This window comes from Macaca thibetana, chromosome 3, assembly GCF_024542745.1.
Source record: "Macaca thibetana thibetana isolate TM-01 chromosome 3, ASM2454274v1, whole genome shotgun sequence".
NCBI lineage: Eukaryota > Metazoa > Chordata > Mammalia > Primates > Cercopithecidae > Macaca > Macaca thibetana.
The window spans coordinates 102,922,315-102,949,869 of NC_065580.1; the positions used below are offsets into that span (position 1 = coordinate 102,922,315).

General features: G+C 42.6%; 1 protein-coding gene, 1 long non-coding RNA gene and 1 pseudogene across 3 annotated transcripts in view; 1 reads left to right on the plus strand and 2 right to left on the minus strand.

Annotated features, from left to right (window-relative positions):
• Nucleotides 1–1,171: 1,171 nt before the first annotated feature.
• LOC126950092 (ADP/ATP translocase 2-like) lies at nucleotides 1,172–2,611 on the plus strand (annotated as a pseudogene).
• A 4,656-nt stretch (nucleotides 2,612–7,267) lies between these two features.
• LOC126950112 (uncharacterized) lies at nucleotides 7,268–14,871 on the minus strand. Its single transcript, XR_007724058.1, has 3 exons — nucleotides 14,328–14,871; nucleotides 8,078–8,167; nucleotides 7,268–7,432 (listed from the first exon to the last, which is right to left on the minus strand). It is a non-coding gene; the product is annotated as an uncharacterized LOC126950112 (long non-coding RNA).
• A 5,919-nt stretch (nucleotides 14,872–20,790) lies between these two features.
• The window catches only part of LSM5 (LSM5 homolog, U6 small nuclear RNA and mRNA degradation associated), a 298,060-nt gene continuing 291,295 nt past the window's right edge, over nucleotides 20,791–27,555 (minus strand). Inside the window, exons 2-6 of one of the 2 annotated variants that reach the window (XM_050783292.1) lie at nucleotides 24,070–24,158; nucleotides 23,002–23,097; nucleotides 22,379–22,406; nucleotides 21,441–21,513; nucleotides 20,791–21,049 (exon numbers count right to left, since the gene is read on the minus strand). In XM_050783292.1, the coding sequence (XP_050639249.1) occupies nucleotides 21,017–21,049; nucleotides 21,441–21,513; nucleotides 22,379–22,406; nucleotides 23,002–23,097; nucleotides 24,070–24,115 (276 nt within the window). In that variant the 5' untranslated portion in view covers nucleotides 24,116–24,158 and the 3' untranslated portion in view covers nucleotides 20,791–21,016. The remainder of the gene's footprint in view (nucleotides 21,050–21,440; nucleotides 21,514–22,378; nucleotides 22,407–23,001; nucleotides 23,098–24,069; nucleotides 24,159–27,555) is intronic. The other variant, XM_050783291.1, reaches the window with a different exon arrangement.

The window sequence follows — 27,555 nt, forward strand, 5'->3', positions numbered from 1 at the left end:
CAGTAAAGCCCCGTCTCCACCAAAAATGCAAAAAATTAGCTGGGCATGGTGGCAGGCACCTGTGGTCCCAGCTATATGGGAGGCTGAGTAGGGAGGATCACTTGAGCCCAGGAGGTAGATAGAGGTTGCAGTAAGCCACGATCACACAACTAGACTCCAGCCTGGGTGACAGAGAGAGACCCTATCTCAAAAAAAAAAAAAAAAAAAAAAAGAATAAGGCAGACTTTATTCAAGGGAACTATATATATACACACACCCACATATACACATATAAATATATACATACACACACACCCACATATAAATAGTAAGTTGGTGCAAAACTAACTGCAGTCTTTGCCATTAAAAGTAATGGTAAAAATTGCCATTACTTTTGCACCAACCTGTTAAATATATACACACATACATCCTACTGGTTCAGTTTCTCTGGAGAATCTTGACTGATACGAGGGGAATAATACAACCCACCTCACTGAGTTGTTGTGAATAGCATGCTTAGAACAGTGCCTAGCACAAGGAAAAAACACTCTAAATGTCACCTACTTCATATCACTTTGATGGTGGCTGTGAGCCAGGACAAGTCCCCAAGTGCAAAACTTTGACACCACACCATGTGTTTCCTCTGCCCGTTGCATACAGTCATGCCTATCTGTCCTAGCCTTGCAGAGCTACTCGAATGAGAATGTGAGTGCACAATTTCCGAGTTGCAGGCCACCCACTTTGTCAGTCGATTGCACAAAGTAGCTGGGTCCCACTGCTCAGGTGATAGCACTCTCACTAGACTCAGTCATCTCATTCCTCCCTAACAGCATCAGGGTTATTCATGGAGTTTCAAGAATTCCTCAGGACACAACCTTGATTTGACTTTAAACCAGATCAGAAGTCCACTTTTCTATCAAGTGTCATTGACCCATGACGAATAGATTATCAAAACCATAAAGGTAAAAAGTAATTGATTTAGGAGTTTTTATTTGTTAAAAGAATGGAAATATTTTTTGCATTATATTTTTGTTTTATCTTGAGCAGTCAAAGAAGAGAGATTGGGAAGTTATAAAGGGACTTGAGGAAAAAAATGAAGCTTTGGAATTTGACAAAAACTAATATTGTTGCCCCACAGCCCTGGCGTGAAAGCTAGTTCCCGGCCCAGTCCTGTCCTGCAGCAGCCTGCCTCCTCTTTCCTTTCAACATGACAGATGCCGCTGTGTCCTTCACCAAGGACTTCCTGGCAGGTGTAGTAGCAGCAGCCATCTCCAAGATGGGGGTAGCACCCATCAAGAGAGTCAAGCTGCTGCTGGAGGTACAGCATGCCAGCAAGCAGATCACCGCAGATATGCAATACAAGGGCATTATAGACTGCGTGGTCCATATTCCCAAGGAGCAGGGAGTCCTGTCCTTCTGGCACCGTAACCTGGTCAATGTCATCAGATAACTTCCCCACCCAGGCTCTCAACTTGGCCTTCAAAGATAAATACAAGCAGATATTCCTGGGTGATGTGGACAAGAGGACCCAGTTTGGGAGCTACTTTGCAGGGAATCTGGCATCAGGCGGTGCCGCTGGGGCCACATCCTTGTGTTTTGTGTACCCTCTTGATTTTGCCCGTACCTGTCTAGCAGCTGATGCAGGTAAAGCTGGAGCTGAAAGGGAATTCTGAGGCCTCAGTGACTGCCTGGTTAAGATCTACAAAACTGATGGGATTAAGGGCCTGTACCAAGGCTTTAACAAGTCTGTGCAGGGTATTGTCATCTACCGAGCTGCCTACTTAAGTATCTATGACACTGCAAAGGGAATGCTTCCTGATCCCAAGAACACCCACATCGTCATCAGCTGGATGATCGCACAGACTGTCACTGCTATTGCTGGGTTGACTTCCTATCCATTTGACAGCGTTCAATGCTGCATGATGATGCAGTCAGGGTGCAAAGGAACTGACATCATGTACACAGGCACACTTGACTGCTGGAGGAAGATTGCTGGTAATGAAGGAGGCAAAGTTTTTTTCAAGGGTGCACGGTCCAGTGTTCTCAGAGGCATGGGTGATGCTTTTGTGCTTGTCTTGTATGATGAAATCAGGAAGTACATGTAAGTTATTTCCTGGGATTGTTCCCGCTATGAACAGTCATGTTGTATTATATAATGTATCTTGAGCATTCTTGACAGACTCCTGGCTGTCAGTTTATCAGTGGCAACTATTTACTGGTTGAAAATGGGAAGCAGGCTGGATGCGGTGGCTCACACCTGTATTCCCAGCACTTTGGGAGGCCGAGGCAGGTGGATCATGAGATCAGGAGATCGAGACCATCTTGGCTAACATGGTGAAACCCCATCTCTACTAAAAATACAAAAAAATTGCTGGGCGTGTGGCACACGCCTGTAATCCCAGCTATTCAGGAGGCTGAGGCAGGAGAATCCCTTGAACCTGGGAGGTGGAGGTTGCAGTGAGCCGAGATGGCATCACTGCACTCCAGCCTGGGCAACAGAGCGACACTCTGTCTCAAAAAAAAAAAAAAGAAAAAAAAGAAAAAAGAAAGAAAAAAAAAAGAAAATGGGAAGCAATAATATTCATCTGACCAGTTTTCTCTTAAAGCCATTTCCATGATGATGATGATGATGATGATGGGACTCAATTATATTTTTTATTTCATTCACATCTGATAAATAACAAATTTGGAGAAATAAAAATATCTAAAATTTTTTTAAAAACTAATCTTGTTTGTTTGACCTGGTAAGGGATGGCAGGCAGGGTAGGAATGAATGGTGCACAACCCAGTAGAGTTTTAAAAAAGGTAGCGTTGTCAAAACGTGTTCTAAACAGTACGTTCATCTCTATTTGAAATCTGAAGGCACATTTTGTAGATAAAACTGAATTATTTTCATAGGGGCAAATACCCATCATGTGACTTGAAACACTGCTGCTCAAGATCATTGCTGCATTTTAGAGTTTTAGTGCCTTGGGTTATTCTGTTCCCACTGCCTGGAATGCGTTTCCCCCTAGCAGGAAAATATTAACGTGCAGCTCCATGATTACCTCTTCAGGAAAGCCTCTCCTGACCTCTCCCAGGGGAGCTGATCACATTTCCCCTTCCCTTTGTGCACCCACGGCACTTTCTTTCCACTCCTCTGTACAGCGCCCTGCAGCTGAAAGGGCATGCCTGTGTCCTCCGTCTAATTAAGAACATTTTTGCTAGCTTCTCTTGCCATTCTTTGTGCTGTCTCTAAACAGCACTGGCATATAATGGGCACTCAACATACATAAGAGGCCATAGATCAGTTTGTTTCAAATGAACCCATATGTTAAATAAGTTAAGTTAAGGGCTGGATTTAAATCAGACGCTAGAAGTGTCTCACCCTTGCATTGTCCACTTTCAATGAACCACTCCGGGAATGAATGATTACAAACATAAAAAATGAAAGAAATCACGTATCTGTGAGCAAATCAGGAACCTGTGGACGGGATTATCTGGCTGGTGCATCCCAGACCTGTTGTTCTTCACCTCCCTCTGGCTGTCCACTCTCCAAGAAAAGCAGAGTTATAATAACCCTAGCCTTCAGATCCTGTTGTTGCGGCAGCTCTCGTTAAAGTTTTGTTGATGTAACAACCAAATGTAATGAGTAGACTTGGCTTGAATCCTAATTCAGAAACCTACTGTAAAAACACAGTTTTGAGACAACTAGGTAAATGTAATCCAGCTTTAATCCTGGGTATTAAATAATATGAATGAATTACTTCTAATTTTATTACATATAATAATGGTATTGTCCTATAAGAAAATATGCTTATATTTAAGAATTGTATACAGAAGTATTTAGGGATACAAAGATATATTGGCAGAGATTTCCTTTAAGAGACTACAGCCGGCCAGGCACGGTGGCTCACGCCTGTAATCCCAGCACTTTGGGAGGCTGAGGCGGGTGGATCACAAGGTGAGGAGATCGAGACCATCCTGGCTAACATGGTGAAACACCACCTCTACTAAAAATGAAAAAAAAAAAAAAAAATTAGCCGGGCGCGGTGGCGGGCGCCTGTAGTCCCAGCTACTCAGGAGGCTGAGACCGGAGAATTGCTTGAACCCGGGAGGCGGAGCTTGCAATGAGCCGAGATTGCAACACTGCACTCCAGCCCGGGCGACAGAGCAAAACTCTGTCTGAAAAAAAAAAAAGAGAGAGAGACTACAGCCAAGCCGAGCGCGGTGGCTCACGCCTGAAATCCCAGCGCTTTGAGAGGCGGAGGCGGGCGGATCACGAGGTCAGATCAAGACCATCCTGGCTAATACGGTGAAACCCCGTCTCTACTAAAACTACAAAAAATTGGCCGGGCATGGTGGTGGGCGCCTGTAGTCCCAGCTACTCGGCAGGCTGAGGCCCAAGAATGGCGTGAACCCGAGAGGCAGAGCTTGCAGTGAGCTGAGATCTGGCCACTGCACTCCAGCCCGGGCGACAGAGTGAGACTCTGTCTCAAAAAAAAAAAAAAAAAAGGCTACAGCCAAAAGAAAGAACAAAAGAGAGAAAGGACGGGCAGAGAGAAAAAGGGAGGGAGAAAAGGAGGAGGAAGAATGAAAGATGAAGCAAATATGGCATTATGTTGATCCCTGTAGAATATAGGAATAGGTATTTTCTCTAGTTTTCTTAATGTTTAAATATTTTCATAATAAAACAGGGTTTCAAAAGGCTTTCTGGGAAAGTAAATGTAAAGGAGTTGATAAAAATAATGTTAAACATCAGCAAAGTCTCAGGATACAAAATTAATGTGCAAAAATCATAAGCATTCGTATACACCAGTAACAGACAAACAGAGAGCCAAATCATGAATGAACTTCCATTCACAATTGCTTCAAAGAGAATAAAATACCTAGGAATCCAACTTACAAGGGATGTGAAGGACCTCTTCAAGGAGAACTACAAACCACTGCTCAGTGAAATAAAAGAGGACACAAACAAATGGAAGAACATACCATGCTCATGGATAGGAAGAATCAATATCGTGAAAATGGCCATACTGCCCAAGGTTATTTATAGATTCAATGCCATCCCCATCAAGCTACCAATGAGTTTCTTCACAGAATTGGAAAAAACTGCTTTAAAGTTCATATGGAACCAAAAAAGAGCCCGCATCTCCAAGACAATCCTAAGTCAAAAGAACAAAGCTGGAGGCATCACGCTACCTGACTTCAAACTATGCTACAAGGCTACAGTAACCAAAACAGCATGGTACTGGTACCAAAACAGAGATGTAGACCAATGGAACAGAACAGAGTCCTCAGAAATAATACCACACATCTACAGCCATCTGATCTTTGACAAATCTGAGAGAAACAAGAAATGGGGAAAGGATTCCCTATTTAATAAATGGTGCTGGGAAAATTGGCTAGCCATAAGTAGAAAGCTGAAACTGGATCCTTTCCTTACTCCTTATACGAAAATTAATTCAAGATGGATTAGAGACTTAAATGTTAGACCTAATACCATAAAAACCCTAGAGGAAAACCTAGGTAGTACCATTCAGGACATAGGCATGGGCAAAGACTTCATGTCTAAAACACCAAAAGCAACGGCAACAAAAGCCAAAATTGACAAATGGGATCTAATTAAACTAAAGAGCTTCTGCACAGCAAAAGAAACTACCATCAGAGTGAACAGGCAACCTACAGAATGGGAGAAAATTTTTGCAATCTACTCATCTGACAAAGGGCTAATATCCAGAACCTACAAAGAACTCCAACAAATTTACAAGAAAAAAACAAACAGCCCCATCAAAAAGTGGGCAAAGGATATGGACAGACATTTCTCAAAAGAAGACATTCATACAGCCAACAGACACATGAAAAAATGCTCATCATCACTGGCCATCAGAGAAATGCAAATCAAAACCACAATGAGATACCATCTCACACCAGTTAGAATGGCGATCATTAAAAAGTCAGGAAACAACAGGTGCTGGAGAGGATGTGGAGAAATAGGAACACTTTTACACTGTTGGTGGGATTGTAAACTAGTTCAACCATTATGGAAAACAGTATGGCGATTCCTCAAGGATCTAGAACTAGATGTACCATATGACCCAGCCATCCCATTACTGGGTATATACCCAAAGGATTATAAATCATGCTGCTATAAAGACATATGCACACGTATGTTTATTGCGTCACTATTCACAATAGCAAAGACTTGGAATCAACCCAAATGTCCATCAGTGACAGATTGGATTAAGAAAATGTGGCACATATACACCATGGAATACTATGCAGCCATCAAAAAGGATGAGTTTGTGTCCTTTGTAGGGACATGGATGCAGCTGGAAACCATCATTCTTAGCAAACTATCACAAGAACAGAAAACCAAACACCGCATGTTCTCACTCATAGGTGGGTACTGAACAATGAGATCACTTGGACTTGGGAAGGGGAACATCACACACCGGGGCCTATCATGGGGAGGGGGGAGGGGGGGAGGGGGGGGGGGGGGAGGGGTTGCATTGGGAGTTATATCTGATGTAAATGATGAGTTGATGGATGCTGACGAGTTGATGGGTGCAGCACAGCAACATGGCACAAGTATACATATGTAACAAACCTGCACGTTATGCACATGTACCCTAGAACTTAAAGTATAATAATAATTTTAAAAAAAAGAAAAAAAAATAATGTTAAACAATCTTTGGATTCATTTCATTCCTGTAGTTTTTCCCAGGCTTCTGAGAGCCAGCCCTTGAAAGCTTCATTGGCCACAGACATCTGAACCAACTTAAGAGCAGGAATTCCCCTGAGGCAAGCTGTTGCAAATTTTCTTGCTTTGGAAAATTCTGGCTTGTCTCCACTCAGCTCTGAATCCAGGCCCAAACCAGCCTCCAACCTGGGCAGAAGAAATCTTCTGTATGGTCTGATCTCATTCACTAGGACGCTATGGCTTGCATTTGTGCCTGTATCCATTAGCCTTAACCAAGCGGGTTAAATAAGATGGCCTACTCATGCAAATAGCCAGGTAGGTGGTCTACGACTGGTATGGCAGCACCACTATTGCCTTCTTCTTTTTCCTCTGCAGCATTCATCTCATCCTCTACCACTTCATCCATACTTCATTGGCCACGATCTTGTGACATGATTCTTACATGATTAAACTTTGCTACAATGGAGGCATAGAAATGTAGTCTTTAGCTGGGCAGCCATGGAAGGAAAGAGTTTGAAAAATGGAAGCCAACCAGCCACTTCTGCCACCATGCCCAAGCAAGAAAAAAAGCTATAATCCTCTGTGCATATATTTTTCCTGGGGGCCACTTAGAAAGAGGTAGATGGTCAAAGGCAAAAAGCAGGTGACCAGGACCCCCTACAAAATGGTATATTAATATCACTTCTATTGGTGGTCTTTCTGCTGGGCTTTCTGCTGACACTAAAATGTGGGTCTGCATCCTTGCTCTTATCTCCACCAGGGAGAGCGTGCCTGAGAATGGAAAGAACAAGGAGGAGAGCAAGGTGAAGAGATGGAGAGACTGCATCCTGATGACATCTTTAGAGCCCATGGAGCTAGGAATGCCAGGAACTGGAAGGTTAAACTACATGAACCAATAAATATACCCCGTTTTTTCTTAAAAAAAAATACAGTTTGACCTTTGTCACTGTAACATGTCACCTGCATAATTGGAGAAGTCTTGAGGATGGGAGCTCTGCAAAGGCAGGAAGATAGGAGGCGCTCCAGGCACTGCATCTGTTGCCAGGAGTGAAGAAACTCCCTCCTGTGGAGCACCTACTGCCCACCCCGCACCGTGGGGTGCTCTCATATCACATATATTTCATATATATTAGCCCTTATATATTATATCTATAATATATATTATCAAATACATTATTTCATATCATTCTCATATAACCCTGAAGTACGTGTTACCATCCCTATTTTGCAGAGTAGGGCACTGAGGCTTACAGATATTAAGTAACTTCTCCAAGGTCACACAATTAAGAAATGACAAAACAGGTATTAGAAGCCAGATTCCCCCACCCCAGCCCCAGGCTGCCTTTAAATTCCTCCCTGGGCCCTCTTCCTTGCAGGCTCCTGTCCCATCTAAGTCCCTCCTCGTGATCCCCTCACATCATTTGTCTTCTGCTGCTGATTGTCAGCATTTCTCAAGGTGCCAGGGGCTGTGAGTCGGAAGAGGCGTCAGTCTGAGTAGTAATCCACCTGCAGGGAAGAGATGGCTCTTTAGAAATAAACTAGAAATGAGTATCTCTATGATACCAATGGATAAAGTGCAAGAGTTCGGACACAAGTGGTTTCAGCCTCTGGGGTAGAGGAAGGTAATTTTATCCGGGGTAACCCAACCATCACCATCCAGTCACAGAGGTGGAGTGGCACAGCCAAGAGCTCTGAATCAGGTTCCAATGATCTAAGCACCAGTTCCAGCACAGCCCCTGAGTCCCTCATCAAGTCAACGCCTCTCTTTGAGCCCAGGTCTCCCCACCTACAAAGTGAGGGACTGGGCCTAGAGGTGATGTAAGCTCCCTTCCAGCTCATCCCACTCTGAACCCATGCCTTGAGAAACCACAGATCCCAGTGCAGGCTTGTGTCATCCTCAAGCACCAGTCACTGGGACAGCTGGAAGTCCTTGGGTGAGGTGCTCACCTCTCAGAGTTCATTTTCCCAACACAGGTGTCAGGTGGAATAGAAGAAACTAGGTGTCTAAGGATGCTCATTTATGGTTTCTATCACAAGGGAAAATTCCTTGAGCATGTACAATCCCCACCTGTGGTGATGTGAACACCCAACCTGGATCCAGGAAAACACCTGAGCCAAATTACTCCACTGAGCATTTCCCTTCTTCCTCAGCCCTTTTTCACCCTCCTGCTGGCACAGGCTGCCGCTTGCCTGACTCAAGTTTCTCCACTAACTAAAATGTCACACTTCTAGCTGCAATCAGCAAGAGACACTCTCCAGGCAATTCAGTACAGGAAAAAATAAGGGCCTTCCCACTTCTTATTACCCTCATGAGATGCTGACTGTGGAGCTGGCTAAAACCAATGACAAATAACAGGGTTTCTATGAGGAAGTATGAATGGGACCTATGGCCCAAGAAGCAGCAATTATGGACACAAAAAAATGCATGAAAGGAGGTAAGTAGAGTCCTTCCCAGAGAACAGAGGAGGCAGGAGAGCCCATGACCCACATCTGAGTCACTGCACCCCATGGTCATGATCTTCTATTCTAGTACATTTCCCTATTGTTATAGCAGATACAATGATAAATTATTTTATAGGATGCCACAGCTCTTTTTGGAAAGCAGTATAGATGTAAAAGCCAGCCAGGAAGTTACCAGCTGATATCCAATGATGAAGGAAGAGGGATCCAGTTAGCCCTCATGTCAACATAGAAAGTTATTCAAGTTAAAGCATTTCACATCTATGAGCCCTTTGGATCTCCAGAATAACTGTGTGGAGTAGGAAAGGCATGAGTTATTGCTTTGGCTTAAAAGATGAGGAAACCAAGACCCAAAGAGGGAAAATGGCTTGCCAGAGCTCACTCAGTCTGTATCATTAGGGCTTCTACACCAGACCATGATTCCTCTTGAAGTGGCTTTTAGTCTGATGGTTTTCAAGTTTGTTCTCATTGAAACAGAAGAGAAAAGGAGAAGGAAGCAAGGAAAGCAAGGAGCATTATAGCTTTAAAATGATTAGCTACAGTGGCCGGACGCAGTGGCTCATGCCTGTAATCTCAGTGCTTTGGAAGGCCAAGGCAGGAGGATGGCTTGAGTCCAGGAGTTACAGACCAGCCTGAGCAAGACAGTGAAACCCCATTTCTACAAAAAATACCAAAAATTAGCCAGGCACATGCCTGTAGTCCCAGCTAGTCAGGAGGCTGAGGCAGAAGGATGGCTTAAGCCTGGGAGGCAGAGGTTGCAGTGAGCCAAGATTGTGCCACCGCACTCCAGACTGGGCAACAAAGCAAGACCCTGGCTCAAAAAAAAAAAAAAAAAAATTAGTTGCCATATCCAAAACTGCTAGATTCCCACAGGACATTAAGTCAGAGCAATACACAGATATGGGGACAGGCTCCCAAGTTCCCAAAGGCTCCCAATTCACCTCAGATTCCAAACACAGCATGGCCAGCAGTCATGGGGTACCCATGGTTAGAGGGAAGAGGGAGAATGCCTGAGCCCCAAGGACACGACCCCTCACCAGAGGTCAACCTTCCCTTCCCCCGACTGAGGCCTCGGGCCCTGGGCTGATGTGCTCTTCCACTGAAGTGCAGACAATCAAAGCAGAGAGTCAGTGCTAGAAAGGAACCCAAACATTCAACTTCACTCTTGTTTTATAGGTAAAAACGTTGAAGCCCTGAAAGAAAAAAGAGTGGCTTACCCCAAGGTTACACAGTCACTTGGTGACAAACTCAAGTTTCCTAATTGCCCTTCTATCTCCCTTTCTGAACTGTTGACCTCCCTGCTTCTCCTGTGTGTGGCTGACACAGTCCCCAGACTCCTTCCTATCAAGGGGCCCAGGGGAAAATAGTGGGCCCAGAAGATACATGGTTTACATCTGGAAAGCTGTGCAACTCTTGTTACTGGTTTGGTTTTGGTTTTTACTTAACCCCTCTCCTCTCCAGGGGAGGAGATTTAGCTTTGTCAAGCAGAGTCACTATGTTCTCCCGGGATCTTTACTCCTTTCTGAACTCATGCTGTTTTTTGAAGCCACTTTGTCATACCTATGACTCTTTATTCCCCTGTGATAAAACCTCCAGACCTCTGAAATCATCCCTTCATCCTGGCTTCCAAAGCACTCTCCTCTAAATTCACCAGGTAAGGCTGAATAGGTCTGAACCTGCAACCCCCAAAAGATTCCCTGTCCTCCTCGTAAACCAGATGGTGCAAACAGATCCTTTAAAAAAGAAAATCCCTTAACTCCACCCTCCAGAAGTTGCCAAGGCTCATTCTGACTCAGGCAAACCCAATTTTCAGATGCACCTTGTATTCCAGCTACTCCACATCACTCACAGCCCCTAATGCCAAATCCTTCACATCTCCCTTCCTATTCCTTTTGTCCCTCTTCTCTGCCTGACAAGTACCTGCTCCTTTGCCAAGGCCCAGCTCAAGGATCTCCTTTTCTAGGATGCTATGTCAGTCTGGCCCAGCAAGGTTCAGATAAAGAGACTTTAATGAAAGGATTGCTCACAAAGATAAAGGCAGTATTAAAAAATGAACGAGGAACTGTGAGGCCCCCAGACAATGGCAAATGTGGGAAGCCATTACTACACCAGGACTGAATGGGATTAGGAGAGGAGACAGTGTTACTAGAGCCCTTTGAGAGCTAAAGACTTCTTTGCTTTAATAAAATAATAGGTCGGGCACGGTGGCTGACGCCTGTAATCCTGCACCTTGAGAGGCCAAGGTGGGTGGATCACGAGGTCAAGAGATCGAGACCTTCCTGGCCAACATGGTGAAACCCCATCTCTACTAAAAATACAAAAATTAGCTGGGCGTGGTGGCATGTGCCTGTAGCCCCAGCTACTTGGGACGCTGAGGCAGGAGAATCGCTTGAACCCAGGAAGCAGAAGTTGAAGTGAGCCGATATCATGCCACTGCACTCCAGCCTGGTGACAGAGCAAGACTCTGGCCTGAATAATTTATCTCAATAAATAAATAAATAAAATAATAATTATTATTATCAGATAATATTTGCTGTAATTTAAAAAAGAAAGAGCTACAGACCTCTTGCCAGAGCTTAAAAGGAAAAAAAAAGAAAGAGAGCTAGAGACAAGGAAGAGGAGCTGCCAGTATGTGCTGTAGTCATGGGGAGGTTCAGCCACTGCTGAGACAGAGCGCTGAAGCAAGAACGTGCCAGAGAAGAAATGCTCCAGCCATTCTCTCTTCCCACCCTCTGATCTCCCAACCTGTCACCAGAGAGCAAATGAGCACAGGCCGCACAGTAGGCTGGATTCAGCATCCCAGAACACAGAGCAGGGAATGGATGGGCAGACAGAGAATATCTAGCATAGAGGTCTTTCCTGCTTCCCCCTCCCACCACAAGCAGAATCCAGCCCTCTCCTCTTTACAAGCTGAAAAGGCTAATGTATTCATGACATATCACATGTAGGGAATCTCTAGCTCCCTGGCCAGGCAGTGAGCTTCTGCAGGGCAGGAACAAAGTGGTACTCAATAAATGATTGTTTTATTAATGAATTAATGAGAGCCATGAACATATTTTGAAATCTTCTACCTCTTTATTTCACTTCCCTTACTATCTTACACCTAGTTGCTTTGTGAGTTCAATTATTTTCCAATTAATAAAGCCCGCATTCTTAGTCACCATCTTAATTCAACAAATATTATGATCCCCTGTGCCCCAAGCACTGTGCTTTGTGTAATAGAAGATTTAAAAATAACTAGGGGATGGGAGCGGTGGCTCACACCTATAATCCCAGCACTTTGGGAGGCCAAGGTGGGAGGATCATGAGGTCAAGAGTTCGAGACCAGCCTGACCAACATGGTGAAACCCCGTATCTACTAAAAATACAAAAATTAGCTGGGTGTGGTGGCACGTGCCTGTAGTTCCAGATACTCGGGAGGCTGAGGTAGGAGAATCACTTTAACCCAGGAGGTAAGATCATGCCACTGTACTCCAATCTGGGTGACAGAGTGAGACCCCATCTCAGAAAAAATAAAAATTAAAAAAAAATAACTAGGGGTTCTATTCTAGAGGTAACTGTTATGGACTAAATGACAGCTCCAACTGTTGACAAGGAATTGCTGTGATGGAAAACCTGTAAAAATGAGTTGATTCAGAGGCTCTTTAAATAATAATAACTAGCACCATTTATTGAGCCCTTACTGTGTAACTGAAACTATACTGGATGATTTACATACCTTATATTTGTCAATCGTTACAACCTTGAGAGGTGCTTATTATTCCCAATTTATGAATGAAGGAATTGAGGCACCTGCCCCAAATCACATGATTAACAAATCAAGGTAAAATTAGAGTCAAGGTAAGTCTGATTCTACCGCCCATGTTTTCATTCACAACACTACCTGCTGAAAGACAGTATTTCACAATAGAAAAGGCACCTCATATAGAAAATATAAAATAAATGAATGAAAAACAGATTCCTCTTTTGCAAAAAAAAAAAAAAAAAAAAGAGCTGGGGAAGTGTTAAATAGTGGTATATTTAACCCTTTACCTTGTGGTGTGATCCAATAGTAAGTTCAGCAGAGTAGGAGACCAGAAACCTGAGTTCAAATGAGGCTCTGGGGAAAACTAAAAAGCTTTGGCTCCAGCAACTAGCTGCCTGCCTAGTTCCACAGTGCCCTCTTGTGGTCAGCTGTTGTCATGCATGATTTTTCTTAAATTCAAGAATGAAATGTCTAATAAAGAGAAGATTCAGTCAGGGTCGCTCCTGGATAAAGTAGATGAGATCTGTTTTCTGACCACTCTCTATTGCAGCCTCATGCCCACTAACCTCAACTCCTTGTGACTGAAGTACACAGAGCGTGAATTTGGGTGTCAGGCTGATCTGAGAAATACCAGTTCTACTTCTTGGAGAAATGTCGGCCAGGAGGCCTGCTGTCTTCCAAGAGTGGTACTCATAGAGCACCAGGACCCTGCTAGAGCTCCCTAGCTTCTGCCTCTGATCTTCCCAGATAACAGCCAGAAGCCCACTTGCATCACTGCACTGAGGGCCAATCGACCACACCAGCCAAACTCAACATACTCAGATGATGGTGGCCCATACTCTAGTCTATGGTCCAAGAGTGTAATAGGATTTGTTTCCTTTGAAACCAGGACTGTGCATGGTATGAACTGCTTGAGGCTGTTATTTTTCTAGGACAGAGTAGCTACTCAAGACAGTTTCACAGTATAAGAAAAGCCTCTATGACCTGTCCCATATAAGCATTGAGTAGTGATAGAGGGCTGAGGGACCCCATAGGACTTTCTGGAGGAAGAAACATTTGAGTCTAGTCTTGAATACAAGTAAACCAAGTGAAGAGAAGTTTGGAGATAAGGCTCTTCCCATAAAAGTCCAACATGAGTAAAGCCAAAGGCCAAAGAGGAGAAACAGTCAGTGTTATAAATTCTGTGCTATGAAGGCAAGACTGAGATGTGGTTGAGAAGGTCAATAGGCACCCCTCATGGTAACCTGTTAAGGAACCTGGCCTTTCATCGTATAGAAGGTAACTTACTGAAAGGTTTGAAAGCCAGCCAAGTGCAGCGGCTTAAGCCTATAATCCCAGCATTTTGTGAGGCCAAGGCAAGTGGATCACCTGAAGTCAGGTATTCAAGACTAGCCTGACCAACATGGAGAAACCTCGTCTCTACTAAAAATACAAAATTAGCCAGGCATGGTTAACTCATACCTGTAATCCCAGCTACTCAGGAGGCTGAGGCAGGAGAATCGCTTGAACCTGGGAGGCAGAGGTTGCTGCGAGCCGAGATCGCACCATGGCACTCCAGCCTGGGCAATAAGAGCGAAACTCCGTCTAAAAAAAAAAAAAACAACCAAACATGGCATGACCATAATCCTGCATTTTAGATCAATCAGTCAGTTGCTCTGATGGTCTGATGGCTGGGATGGACAGATAAAACAAGGTAGAGATGGGAGGCAGGCAGGAAGGCAGAGGAGGTTTTTGTCTTCATACAGCAGAAACTCGAGGGCTATTGGAGTCTTGAGGGAGCCAATAATTAGCACTCCTGTTCCACAGTTGAGTTCTGAACCAACTGAGAACAAAGGCAAACTAGTAAATAGACAGTGATCATTGTTAGTACTGACACAGGCTAAGTGGATGATGTCTTATATCTACAGACTGTAGTTAACTTCTTTGTTTGGAACGCCAGAATTATCCAGATGTACCCACCAAACCACAGGCATCAGTGACCACCGCAGACTTCTTCATGTGGAAGCAGACACCTCTAAAACTTACAGGAAAAAGCAGAGCAGAACCCACACTACCTTGAGCAACTCAGTCTGCATGTCTCTGGGCATAAAACAGAGAGAGGGCAGATGTGTTACACTAATTAATCTTTCATGTAGAAGAAAACATCAGAGGTAGAAAAGAAGCATTATTCCCTTACATTCCCCATCTTTTTGTTCTTTTCACCCACTGAACTTAACCATTAAAGCCATAGAGAAGAACACAGTCTATCACTCCCAAATCCAACTGCTATTGGGATCACTGGAAGGAGTTTAGATTTTGCCCCAAAAGGCTCTGAACGGAGTCAGTATATGAATTAAGGCAACTCCAAGGCTTCTGTAATTCTAAATCTGAAAATTCACTCCATTTCCCATCCCAAAGCACGCCCCACCACATGGTTGAGGCGGGAAATTAAAAAAAAGTAAACTTAAAAAGAAAAAGAAATAAGTTTTCCTGTATTAGGCTGACTTGTCCCAGAGGCAGCAACAGGCATGGCCCAGACCCAGGGAGTCTTGATATTATCTAATGTGCTCTGGAAACTCTCCCAGCATTCCCTCAACATAGGGAAAAGAAAAACAAATTTTCCTTCGTTTTATGGAATGAGTTCATAGATTCCTGTTCTCTGTAACTAGTGACATCAAATATTCTATTTTATCTAAGCAGTAGAGTGAAGGTCATGAGCCTCTGAGCAGGCCTGAGTGATGGCCACCTGGGCACCACAGTGAAGGTTATAGGATAAGCCCATGCTTAGGCAAAACCTAGATAACAGATATCCGGGTTGATTGGCAATGGTCATGTGTAATCCTGAGTTACGATCTGCTACAATTTGATTAACTGTCTTTGTCCTGCCTCTGTATCCCTGCTTTCAAGCCACTGTAAGCTTGCTTCAAGCTAGCCACCCCATTTTGTGAAGTGTGCATAAAAGTCAAGTGCTGTCTTTGTTCTGGGCCCAGTCTTTGGACGTTAAGTCTGCAGGGTCTGAGTGCACTCAATAATAAATATATCCTCCTGTATACACCTCAAGGTCTCTCTCTGGTCCTCCTGATCCTGCAACATGGTCTGTGATGGCTAATTTTAGGTGTCAAGTTAACGGGATTAAGGATATCTAGAAACCTAGTAAAGCATTATTTGGCTGTGTTTGAGGGTGTTTCCAGACTACTTTAGGGTGTGAGTCTGAGTGGACTAGGTGAGATGCACCTTCAACGTGGGCCAGCATCCAGTTGACAGAGGGTCCAAAGAGAACAAAAACAGAGAAAAGGCAACATGTCTGTCTCCCTCCTAGAGCTGGGACAACTCTTCCTTCTCTGTCCTTGGATATCAGAACTCCTGATGTTCTGATGAAGTTGTCCTCTGAGGACAGAGAAGGAAGAGTGATCCCAACTCTAGGAGACCTCTGGACCCCAGGACTTACACCAGTAGCCCCCTGGGTTCTCAGGCGTTCAGCCTCAGACTGAGAATTTTATCATCAGCATCCCGAGTTCTGAGGTCTTTGGACTTCGACTTAGCCACATCAAGGTTTCCAGCTTGCAGACGGCCTGTTTTGGGGCTTCCCAGCCTCCATAATAGCATGAGCTAATTCTCCTAACAAATCCCCTTATATATCTATATACATATACTATTGGTCGTCTCTGGAGAACCCCAACTAATACATGGTCTAACCTGGCATATCAGCACACTAACATCCAATAATAAAACGCCAACAACAGAGATGCCCAAATCTACATGTAATCCTCTCCCATTATCAAATTTACTGGAATTCAATAATTAAATCTCTTTCCAAATCAAAGTCCAAACATGTTAAACTCCACTAGAATTAAAATCCAAAACTAAATACCCTTATTTTTGTGAATTAAGAATCAACAAGCCTGGGCAACATGGTGACGCCCTGTCTCTACAAAATATTAAAAAATTAGGCCAGGCACAGTGGCTCACAACTGTAATCCCAGCACTTTGGGAGGCCAAGGCGAGTTGACCGCTTGAGGCCAGGAGGTTGAGACCAGCCTGGGCAATATGACAAGACCCAGTCTCCACCAAAAATACAAAAAATTAGCCAGGTGTGGTGGTGTGCACCTGTAGTGAGGGAGGATCACCTGAGCCCGAGAGGTCGAGGCTACAGTGAGCCATGACTGCTGCACTCCAGTCTGGGTGACAGACCCTGTCTTTTTAAAAAAAAAAAAAGATAAAAGGTAGCTGGGCATGGTGGCATGTACCCGTGGATCCAGCTACTTGGGAGGCTAAGGTGGGAGGACTGCTTGATCCCAGTGGTTTGAAGCTGTAGTGAATGCTGATCACACCACTGCACTCCAGCCTGGGTGAGAGAGCAAGACCTTGTCTCAAAACAAACAAAAAATGTCCAACATTCTTAAGTTAAATGCCCCAAACAATCTTCCCCAAATCCTTATTCTGTTCAGTCTTAACCAGAGAGGGTTTTGATGCTTAGGTGGTTAAAGTCCTTTCAGCAGCCACAACCCAAGCTGTCACTCATGGGAAAGCAATTCTTTTAGGGCCTCAGAAGTTACATTAGATATGCCTCAGATACATCACTTTTTAAAAATTGAGATGTAATTCATGTAACATGAAATCCACCCTTTTAAGGTTACAATTCAGTGATTTTTAGTATATTCACAAGGTTGTGCAACCATCTAATCCCAGAACATTTTCATCACCCCAAAAAACAAACCCGTATCTATTAGCAGTTACTAATATAGTTGTCTATTTCTGTAAATTTGCCTGTTCTGGATCATATAAATGAAATATGTGGTCTTTTGTGTCTGGCTTCTTTCACTTAGTATAATGTTGTCACAGTTCATCCATGTTGTAGCACACACAAGTATTTCATTCATTTTTACAGGTAGATAATATTCTATTGTACGAATATACCACATTTCATTTATCTATCCATCCATCGATGGACATTTGGGTTGTTTCCACTTTGGGGCATTAGGAATAACGCTGCCGTGAAAAGTTCACACAAGTTTCTATGCAGACATGTTTTTAGTTCTTTTGGGTATGAACTGAGGAGAGAGGTTGCAGGGTCATATGGTAATTCTATTTAACTATGTGAGGAATCATCAAATTATTTTCCACAGTGCATGCATCATTTTACATTCGCACCAGCAAAGTGCTGGGGCTCAAATTTCTTCATATCCCAGTCAATACTTGTAACATTCCTTTTTTATCATTATAGCCATCATATAGCACCCATGAAATGGTGTTTCATTGTAGGTTTTGAGACAGGGTCTCACTGTAACCCAGGCTGCAGTACAGTGATGCAATCATAGCTCACTGAAATCTCAAACTCCTGGGCTCGAGCAACTCTCCTTCCTCAGCCTCCCAAGTATGTAGGACTACAGGTGCACACCACTACACCTCACTAATTTTTAAAAATTTTTGGTAGAGATGGGGTCTCACTATATTGTCCAGGCTGGCCTCCAACTGGCCTCAATCTATCCTCCCACCTTGACCACCCACAAGCACTGGGATTACAGACATGAGTCACTGCACCTGGCCTAACTCCTAGGATGAAAAAAGGAAGAGCTTGGGTATGACCATTAGCTCCCCTAGGATAGCAAATAATAAAGGAGTGGAAAGAAGCAGGTGTTACATCATTTACTCACCACCAAAGGGAAAGATACAACAGTGGAGGGAAAGCATTGCCCCCAAGAGTTAGAAGCAAAGTGTGGGGCAACCAGCACATACTGTCTCCTGAGAATCAACTGTTAAATCCTTGAGAATTTTGCAAACCAGTTGTTAAAGCCACAGTAGCTTGAAATTAGCCAAGGCAGTAGTACTGACAACATGTAAATCAGAAAAAAACTACAAATCAGTGCTTTGTGTTTTGGAAAATAAAGTTGGATCCTTTTTCCATGTGGTAATACTAAAATTCCAGATAGATTCCAGATTTAAATCAAATGCAGAAAACATAAAGTGCCCAAAGAAAAGTATAATCAAAGCAAAGGTCTTTCCAATCCACGCGGACCAAATACAAAAACCATAATGGCCTAGGTCAACATGTAACTACATTAAAATACATCATTTATGTCAAAAATAGCACTAAGTGGCAAACTACAAACTAGGGAAATTATTAGCAAAATACATGACTAAGAGAAACCCATCAAGAATTCTTACAAATTAGTAAGAAAAAGACAAACATCAATGGCAAAAGCCTCATCGGGTAAGTCATTTACAAAATACAAATGAGATCAAAATTAACCAAAGTGCTGGTGGCTCATGCCTTTAATACCAGCACTTTGGGAGGCCGAGACAGGTGGATCACTAGAGGTCAGGAGTTCAAGACCAGCCTGGCCAACAAGTTAAAACCCCATCTCTACTAAAAATATAAAAATTAGATGGGAGTTGTGGCACCCACCTGTAATCCCAGCTACTCGGGAGGGTGAGGCAGGAGAATCACTTGAACATGGGAGGCAGAGGTCGTGTTGATATTGCAACACAGCACTCCAGCCTGACTGGAGGTTGCAGTGAGCCAAGATCATGCCACTGCACTCCAGCGAGACTCTGTCTCCAAAAAAAAAAAAAGGAAAAGAAAATTTTTAGACATGCCAGGTTTTGCCTGTAAAAATGGCAAAGAGGAGAGAAGGTAGAACACAGCTAATGTTGGGAAGGATATAAATAGTACTATGAGGCCGGGCGCGGTGGCCCAAGCCTGTAATCCCAGCACTTTGGGAGGCCAAGGCGGGCGGATCACAAGGTCAGGAGATCGAGACCACAGTGAAACCCCGTCTCTACTAAAAATACAAAAAATTAGCCGGGCGCGGTGGCGGAGGCCTGTAGTCCCAGCTACTCAGGAGGCTGAGGCAGGAGAATGGCGTGAACCCAGGAGGCGGAGCTTGCAGTGAGCCGAGATCGCGCCACTGCACTCCAGCCTGGGCAACAGCGTGAGACTCCGTCTCAAAAAATAAAAAAAATAAAATAAATAAATAAATAAATAAATAGTACTATGAAAGACACCTGGCACAAAGTTTTTTTTTGGCACAAAGTTTTTCTTGGCAACACAATATACACCCTTTGATCTTACACATTTTTTAGTTTATTCTAGAAAAATAAAAATGTATAAAGATCTAGTTAGACTACTGTGGTAAGAATAGGCTAAATAATTTATAGTAAATCCATTTAATATTATGTATATATTAATGTTGAAATATTTGACATGGAAAGATATTCACCATTTAAATTCAAAAAATGCCTTAAGTGGAGAGTAAAAAATCAGGATGAACAAGTAAAATAAAATGTGTACTGAGAGTGGACTGAGAAAGTCTATGAAGACATACAGCAAAGCATGATCAACCTTCTCCTTTTTGCTTACTTATAATCCTACGATGTGTGTATATTACCTGTTTGTTTTTAATAGTTCTTTGACTTATACAGTTCTATGATCTTATTATCAGTTCCTTGATTTTACCTGAGTCCTAGAATTATTAGCTGTTTTTAGTATCCTTTACCTTAAAGCTCTGTCTCCACTAATTTCCTGGCAATTCAGTAATAATTACATTAAGGTAATAACCCTCTGAACCAATTTTATAAACAAATAGATAAAATTTGTATCTTTAGGGAAATTCCAATAGATAATTCCCGCATTTCTACAATGTGCATATATTACCTGTATATTGTTTGTTTTCAATAGTTGTTCATGGAATTTGAAATCAGTAGAAAAATCCTCATTACAAAACAACAGCATTTTAATTTAATTTTCTAAGTGATCATTTCCAGTTGTTTAAATGCACCTGTTCAAATCAAAGTTCATCATTTTGTTTGGAACGACTTTTGTTTGAGAATCAAATGGTCATGTAAATGAGAAAGCAAATAAGCATATAATGACAGAAAAGTAAGTGGCAAAATAACCACAATCTTTGTTCCACTGGCTACTGCAGTACAATAAATAAAATGACAATTAACCAAAAACACCTTTATTTTCGTCTTCAAAGAAGAAGCTCTTTTCTTCTTTTTCCAGGATAATCATGATTAACTTACAAAAATGGGTACACATCTTCAAAGCACTTCCCTTTAACGGGAAACTTAGCTTTATGGGATTTAAACATTAGAAGGTGGGGGAAAAAAATTCCATTTTCTTGTCATTAAAAGACAAAACAGAATCTAGCTAAGTCAAGAAAACTCATTCACACTTCAGGTCCTTCTCCTCCAGGAACCAGCTGCATAAAGAGGAAAAAGAGTTTATTAGTAACACAACAACCATGTCATCTAAAAATCCCTTGCTCTTCCTTATGCCACCTTTGCCTGTCCCCTGCGCTCCACATTCCCATTTTCTCCAGATTGTCAATATCTATTCACAATTTCCAACATCATCAATTAATACTTACTATCTCAACAGCGATTAAAAATTCGAAGCAAACTAACCTTTAGACCCAATGCCTCTTCAATAGCTGAGCTTTAGGGCCCTGACCACAGAGAACACCCTTCCCATCTTACGCACCACTGGGCCATGATCATTTAGTTAAGCAAGCAACATTAAGGTTAGTTCTATAATCACTGCCCCAGAAAAATGGGCTCCCATCTAAACAAAACAGTTTCAGTGTGTCTTACCATTGTTATATTATTTCCATTTAGCAAAATCTGATCTAATTTAGTAATCCTTCTTCCTTCTGGTGTGATTTCACTAAATGAATAGATAAAATACAGTCAGGATAAACAGTGAAAATCAAAGCCAACATTTTGGAAATACTTTCCCTCCCTAAAAAGGTGATCCTTGTATACAAATTACTCTGAGGTTGGGCAATTATATCGACAATTTTCAGTTACAAAGGTTATCCACTAGGTAATGTAACCTTCATTAAAAGCAACAGAATGAACTCACTGACCTAAGATCCACATCTGTCAGACAGAGCTTCATAAAAAGAAGCCAAAGCTTGCCCAGGAAATCAAATATGAAATGAAATGTTTTTTGGGTTTTTTTTTTTTAAGAGACAGGGTCTTGCTCTATTGCCCAGGCTGAGTACAGTGGTACAATCATAGCTCACTGCAGCCTAGAACTCCTGGTTCACGGGATCCTCACCCTCCAGAGCAGCTAGGACTACAGCTGCCCCCCACCATACCCAGCTAATTTTTAAATTTTTTATAGAGACAGGGGTCTCCCTTTGTTGGCCAGGCTGGTCTCAAACTCCCAGGCTCAATCCTCCTCATTTGGCCTTCCAAAATGCTGGGATTACAGGGGTGAGCCACCATGTCCAGTCTAAATGCTCTTACTATCAGTTCCTTGATTTGACCTGAACCCTAAAATTCCTAGCTCTTTTTTTTATCTTCTACCTTAAAACTGTGTCTCCACTAATTGTCTAGGAGTTTACTAATAATTAAATTAAGGTAATAACACTGATCCAATTTTACAAGCAAACAGATAAAACTTCTATCTTTAAGGTTATTCCACCAACAGGTAATGTTTTCTCATAAATAATTTTACTCAAAAGTAGTAAAACTGTCTTTAATTAAGAAGAGATTTCCCCCCCCAATTCTTTAACACTACTCACAACTCAGTGACATCTTCCAGTACCATATCTGAAATTTGGTGTTAAGAAAACAAATAGAGAATTTACTCCAGCTTCTGCCTTTGTTCAGCTTTTTTCTTTTCTTTTCTTTTGAGACAAAGTCTCGCTGTGTTATCCCAGCTTAAGTGCAGTGGTACACTCACACCTCACTGCAGCCTCCACCTTTTGGGCTTAAAGGATCCTCCTGCCTCGGTCCCAGAGATTAGCTGGGCCCACAGGTGTACGTCACCATGCCCAGCTAATTTTTGTAATGTTTGTGGAGACAGGGTTTCATCATGTTGCCCAGGCTGGTCTCAAACTCCTGGGCTCAAGCGATCCACCCACCTTGCCCTCCCAAAGCGCTGGGATTACAGGTGTAAGCCACTGGGCTCGCTTGTTCAGTTTTAATTATAATGTTTAACACAACGGCTCAAATTCAAAATGTTTGTTGTTGATAGGAACTTTACCGTCTTTCAATACATACCTCTTAAAACATTATCATAAGTTCCCTGAAAATGAACTGATTTTATTATAATAATCACAAATATACTGATTGTCTATAGTTCTTACGTTATTAAATACTTAAGAAAAACCTATACCACCACCACCACCTTTTAAAAGGATACTGACAAAGTCATCAAATCCTAGAAGAGTACCAACAATTTCCTTATCACTCTTCATCACAATGTGAATTCTTGATCCTATACATTTGTCCACAAGCTCTGAGGAGGGAAAAAATATTATTTTACCATTCATTATTTCAACAAATATTTGAGTGCCTACTGGCACTCTTACTTGCATATAGTGAAAGAAAAACCAGGAAAAACATTCATTCAATAACTTTAGGTCTTATAATACAAATCTCAGTTTAAGCACAGCATCTGGCGGGTAATGAGGATTCCAAAAGAGTCTGTGGCATGAAGGAATGAAAACTTTTCAATCACGGCCACGACCACTAGTTCAATCACTCTTCACCAGCTACAAAAACATAAGAGGAGATAGGTATAATTATATTCACCGGAAACTCTGTCACTGCTTCCCTCCCCCAACTCTGTCTATCCTCTGTGCTCTGACGGCAGCTTGAACATCTCTTTAGCCAGCCTAGCACTATGTAGCAGGATGTCTACTTGTCCAGTATTCTCTCCTCCACTGGCTTGTGTGCTATTTGAAGGCAATGGCTATGGTTTAAGTTTATCGTTGAAAAATGCCCAGGCACGGCATCTCGTGTATAGATACTCAGTTACTACTTATTGAATGAATAAATAACAAACAGAGCTAGTTTCCAGATTCCTCATTTAAGGCTCATTCCGGACCAGGGTGTTAGTGTCAACCATATACATAACATGGTCTATCTAATCTGGGGATCTTAAAAGCCAGGTTGAGAAGTTGGCCTACTACCTATCACACTGCAGAGGCGGGCTCACAACAAAGGAGGCCGACAACACGTTCACTAAATGTGGACCTTCTCCAGTGACGGTCTGCTTTGAGGAGTCAGAAATCCTTGCCCGGAGGAGCCCGACCACGTTAAAGAGCAGGGGCGGCCTGCTGCCTTGAAGACTTGGAGCCGAGAGTCGAACCGCATTTGGTCCTATACATTTCCCCACACTCGGCCAGGGCCTGCCTCGGAACAGCCCCTCGGCCCCTAATCCTGAACTTCAGCTCCCGGTTCCTGCTCCCCAAAGGACGGCGATTACCTAACGGCAGCAGCTGTGACGGGTTGGTAGTAGCGTTAGCCGCCATGGCTACGCCGGAAGTGGCCTGCCTTCATCGACGGTGGGACGACTTTGAAAAGCGCGCTTCCGCTTTTTGCGCAGCCCATACAGGCTCGACCAATCTGAGGCCGAGCGTGCGATCTAGTCTATCGCGTGGGTCGCGTTCACTGCCTTTTTTCCCAAGCAAGTGAGATCCGGTGAAATATTTCCTGCTCACTGGACATTTTACCATCTCGGCAGATACCGATTCTGCCCTCGAAGTTTTGGAGAGACGTTGAAGATATTTTGCCTTATGAATAAATTGTTCCTGTAACCTTTGAGTCGTCTTCCCCCGTAAAGTTGCATTTCCTCTCAAGCCAGAATCTTCAAACCAGTATAAATCAATTCGTATTTCCTGCCATCAATTAACTGTTACATTTTTCTTCACAACTACTCATTAAAGAATCTATTGTTACTTTTTAAAGTCCAGTGGATTGAAAGTCTGAAACTAGCCTTTTTAAAAAACTTTTCTTTAGTGGGGATTTAAAATACGTTTTTTAAACTTTTTACTACAAACTTTTTACTACAAAAAAACAGCAAATTATCGGCCCTAGTCTGTTTTATATTTGTATCCTAGGAAGTTAAAGCTAAACAGTCTAGGTCAGGCGCAGTGGTCACGACTGTAATCCCAGCACTCAGGGAGGCTGAGGCGGGCAGATCACCTGAGGTCAGGAGCTCGAGACCAGCCTGACCAACATGGGTGAAACCCCGTCTCTACTAAAAATACAAAAATTAGCTGGATGTGGTGGCGTGTGCCTGTAGTCCCAGCTACTTGGGAGGCAGAGGCAGGATAATTGCTTGAACCCGAGAGACAGAGGTTGCAGTGAGCCTAGATCATGCCACTGCACTCAAGCCTGGGCAACAAGAACGAAACTCTTGTCTCCAAAAAAAAAAAAAAAGCTAAGCAAGAAATTCATCGTTCTTATCTTTTTTGAGCAGCCACAAAGAACGTCATTCGTTAAGCACCCATCATTCCTTCATAGACTGAGTTCCTCAAGGCTGAGAATGATGGGAAGCAGTAGTTTACATGATTAAATTTCTTCGTTTTGATTTAAATGACTTTGGTTCAAATACCATGGTCAGTTATTTGACAATGGGCAAGTTATTTTAACTTTTTAAGTTTCAATATACCCATTGGAAAAAATGGGGACAATAGTATCTACTCATAAGATTAATGTGAAGATTAATTGAGATAATCTATGAAAAGTGGTCAGCATAGGACCTGGCACATAGTAAGCCCTTTTAAACGTGAGCTGTTATTACTTATCCTTGTTTCCTAATACATGATGTCTGGCTCAGAGTGAAGCTACATAAAGCTGGCATTGCTAGCTGGTTTTGCATTCATCTTATTTTTATAACCAGACATAAGCCACTTTAAGGAAGCAATTTCTTATTTTATACACTGTGCACACATTTTCAGGCATACTGTAGGGTCTAATGAATATTCTTTAAATTGATTCTCACTATTTCATTCATACCCATCAACATTCTCCTTACTCTTCATAAGATTTTAAACACAAAGTAATGTCAAATTTGTTTGTGACACTTCTTTCTTTCTCTTTCTCTTTTTTTATTTCTTTTTGTCCAATCCTCATTTGGTTGAAACCCGCCTCTTTTCCTGGTTTTCCTTTTCTATTCCTATTCCTATTTTATTTTCCTCATACCATACTGATAGTATGGGCCAAATTCAAAACATTGTTGTTACTTGATAGAGTTTTTAAAAATTAGAAAAATAGGCTGGGCACAGTGGCTCACGCCTATAATCCCAACACTTTGGGGCACCGAGGTGGACGGATCATGAGGTCAAGACATCAAGACCATCCTGGCCAACATGTTGAAACCCCACCTCTACTAAAAATACAAAAATTAGCTGGGCGTGGTGGCACACACCTGTAGTTCCAGGTACTCAGGAGGCTGAGGCAGGAGAATCGCTTGAAGCCGGGAGGCGGAGGTTGCAGTGAGCCAATCGTGCCGTGCCACTGCACTCCAGCCTGGCGACAGAGCGAGACTCCATCTCAAAAAAAAAAAAAAGAACAGAATAAACATTAGCAATTTTGAATGCCACTAATAAAGAATAATCTCCTTATAATCTGAAAAAGGAGCGATATATAGTTCACTTACACAGTAGAGTTAATGGGGATTTCAGGAAGGGAGTGGTATTTTTATTTTATTATTTTCTCTCCTGAGGCGACACTCAAAAAGGAAGAACAGGCCAATTCCAAATGGATAGTTGTTATGAACTTGAAAATATGTCATAGCTCTATGTCTCAATGATTTTTCTCCTTTTAAGTCTTAAGTAGAAAATGTAAAATAGAATTTATAATTTATCATAAAATACATGTAACTACCAAAGGCTCTTCGATGTATTATATGTTTAGAAAGGTATTTCTAATTTTCTCCCCTGAGTTAAATGAGAAATTTTATTATTTTCCCAATAGACAATTGTCCTTGTGGACAATATCTTGTTAATGAATTTATTCTACATTAACACAACTCATTTAAAACGCAATGTAAGATATGCATGGTGGCAGGCAACTGTAGCCCCAGCTACTCAGGAGGCTGAGGCAGGAGGATCCCTTGAGCCCAGGAGTTTGAGGCCAGCCTGGGCAACATAGCAACACCCCATCATATTTTAAACTTTATTTATTAACTCACTCTGTTACCCAGGCAGGAGTACAGTGGTGTGCTCACAGGCTCAAGAAGCCAGTACCACAGGTGTGTGCCACCAAGTCCAGCTATTTATTTTTTATTACATTTTGTAGAGATGAGATCTCATTACATTGCTCAGGTTGGTCTCGAACTCTTGGACTCAAGTGATCTACCCGCCTTGGCCTCCCAAAGTGCTGAGATTACAGGTGTGAGCGGCCGGGCCCCACTTATATTCTAAACTCTTAAGTGGCCCAGTCTGTATATTTAGAGATGAAAAAAATTCTGGAAATTCCCTTGTTCACTTTCTCTCTCAATTTTCCCAGTTACTTTTTCTTTCTTTCTCTCTCTCTCTCCCTTTCTTTCTCTTTTTGAGATGGAGTCTCACTCTGTCATCCGGGCTGGAGTGCAGTGCAGTGACACAATCTCAGATCACTGCTACCTCCACCTCCCGGGTTCAGGGGATTCTCCTGCCTCAGCCTCCCTAGTAGCTGGGATTACAGGCATGCACCACCATGCCCAGCTAATTTTTGTATTTTTAGTAGAGATGGGGTTTCAACCATGTTGCCCAGGCTGGTCTCCAACTTTTGGCCTCAAGTGATCTACCCGCCTCGGCCTCCCAAAGTACTGGGATTACAGGCATGAGCCACCGTGCCTGGCCCTGTTTTTGCATACATCTTTTTTTTTTTTTTTTTTTGAGAGGAAGTCTCACTCTTGTCCCCCAGGCTGGAGTGCAATGGCGCAATCTTGGCTCACTGCAACCTCCGCTTCCCAGGTTCAAGC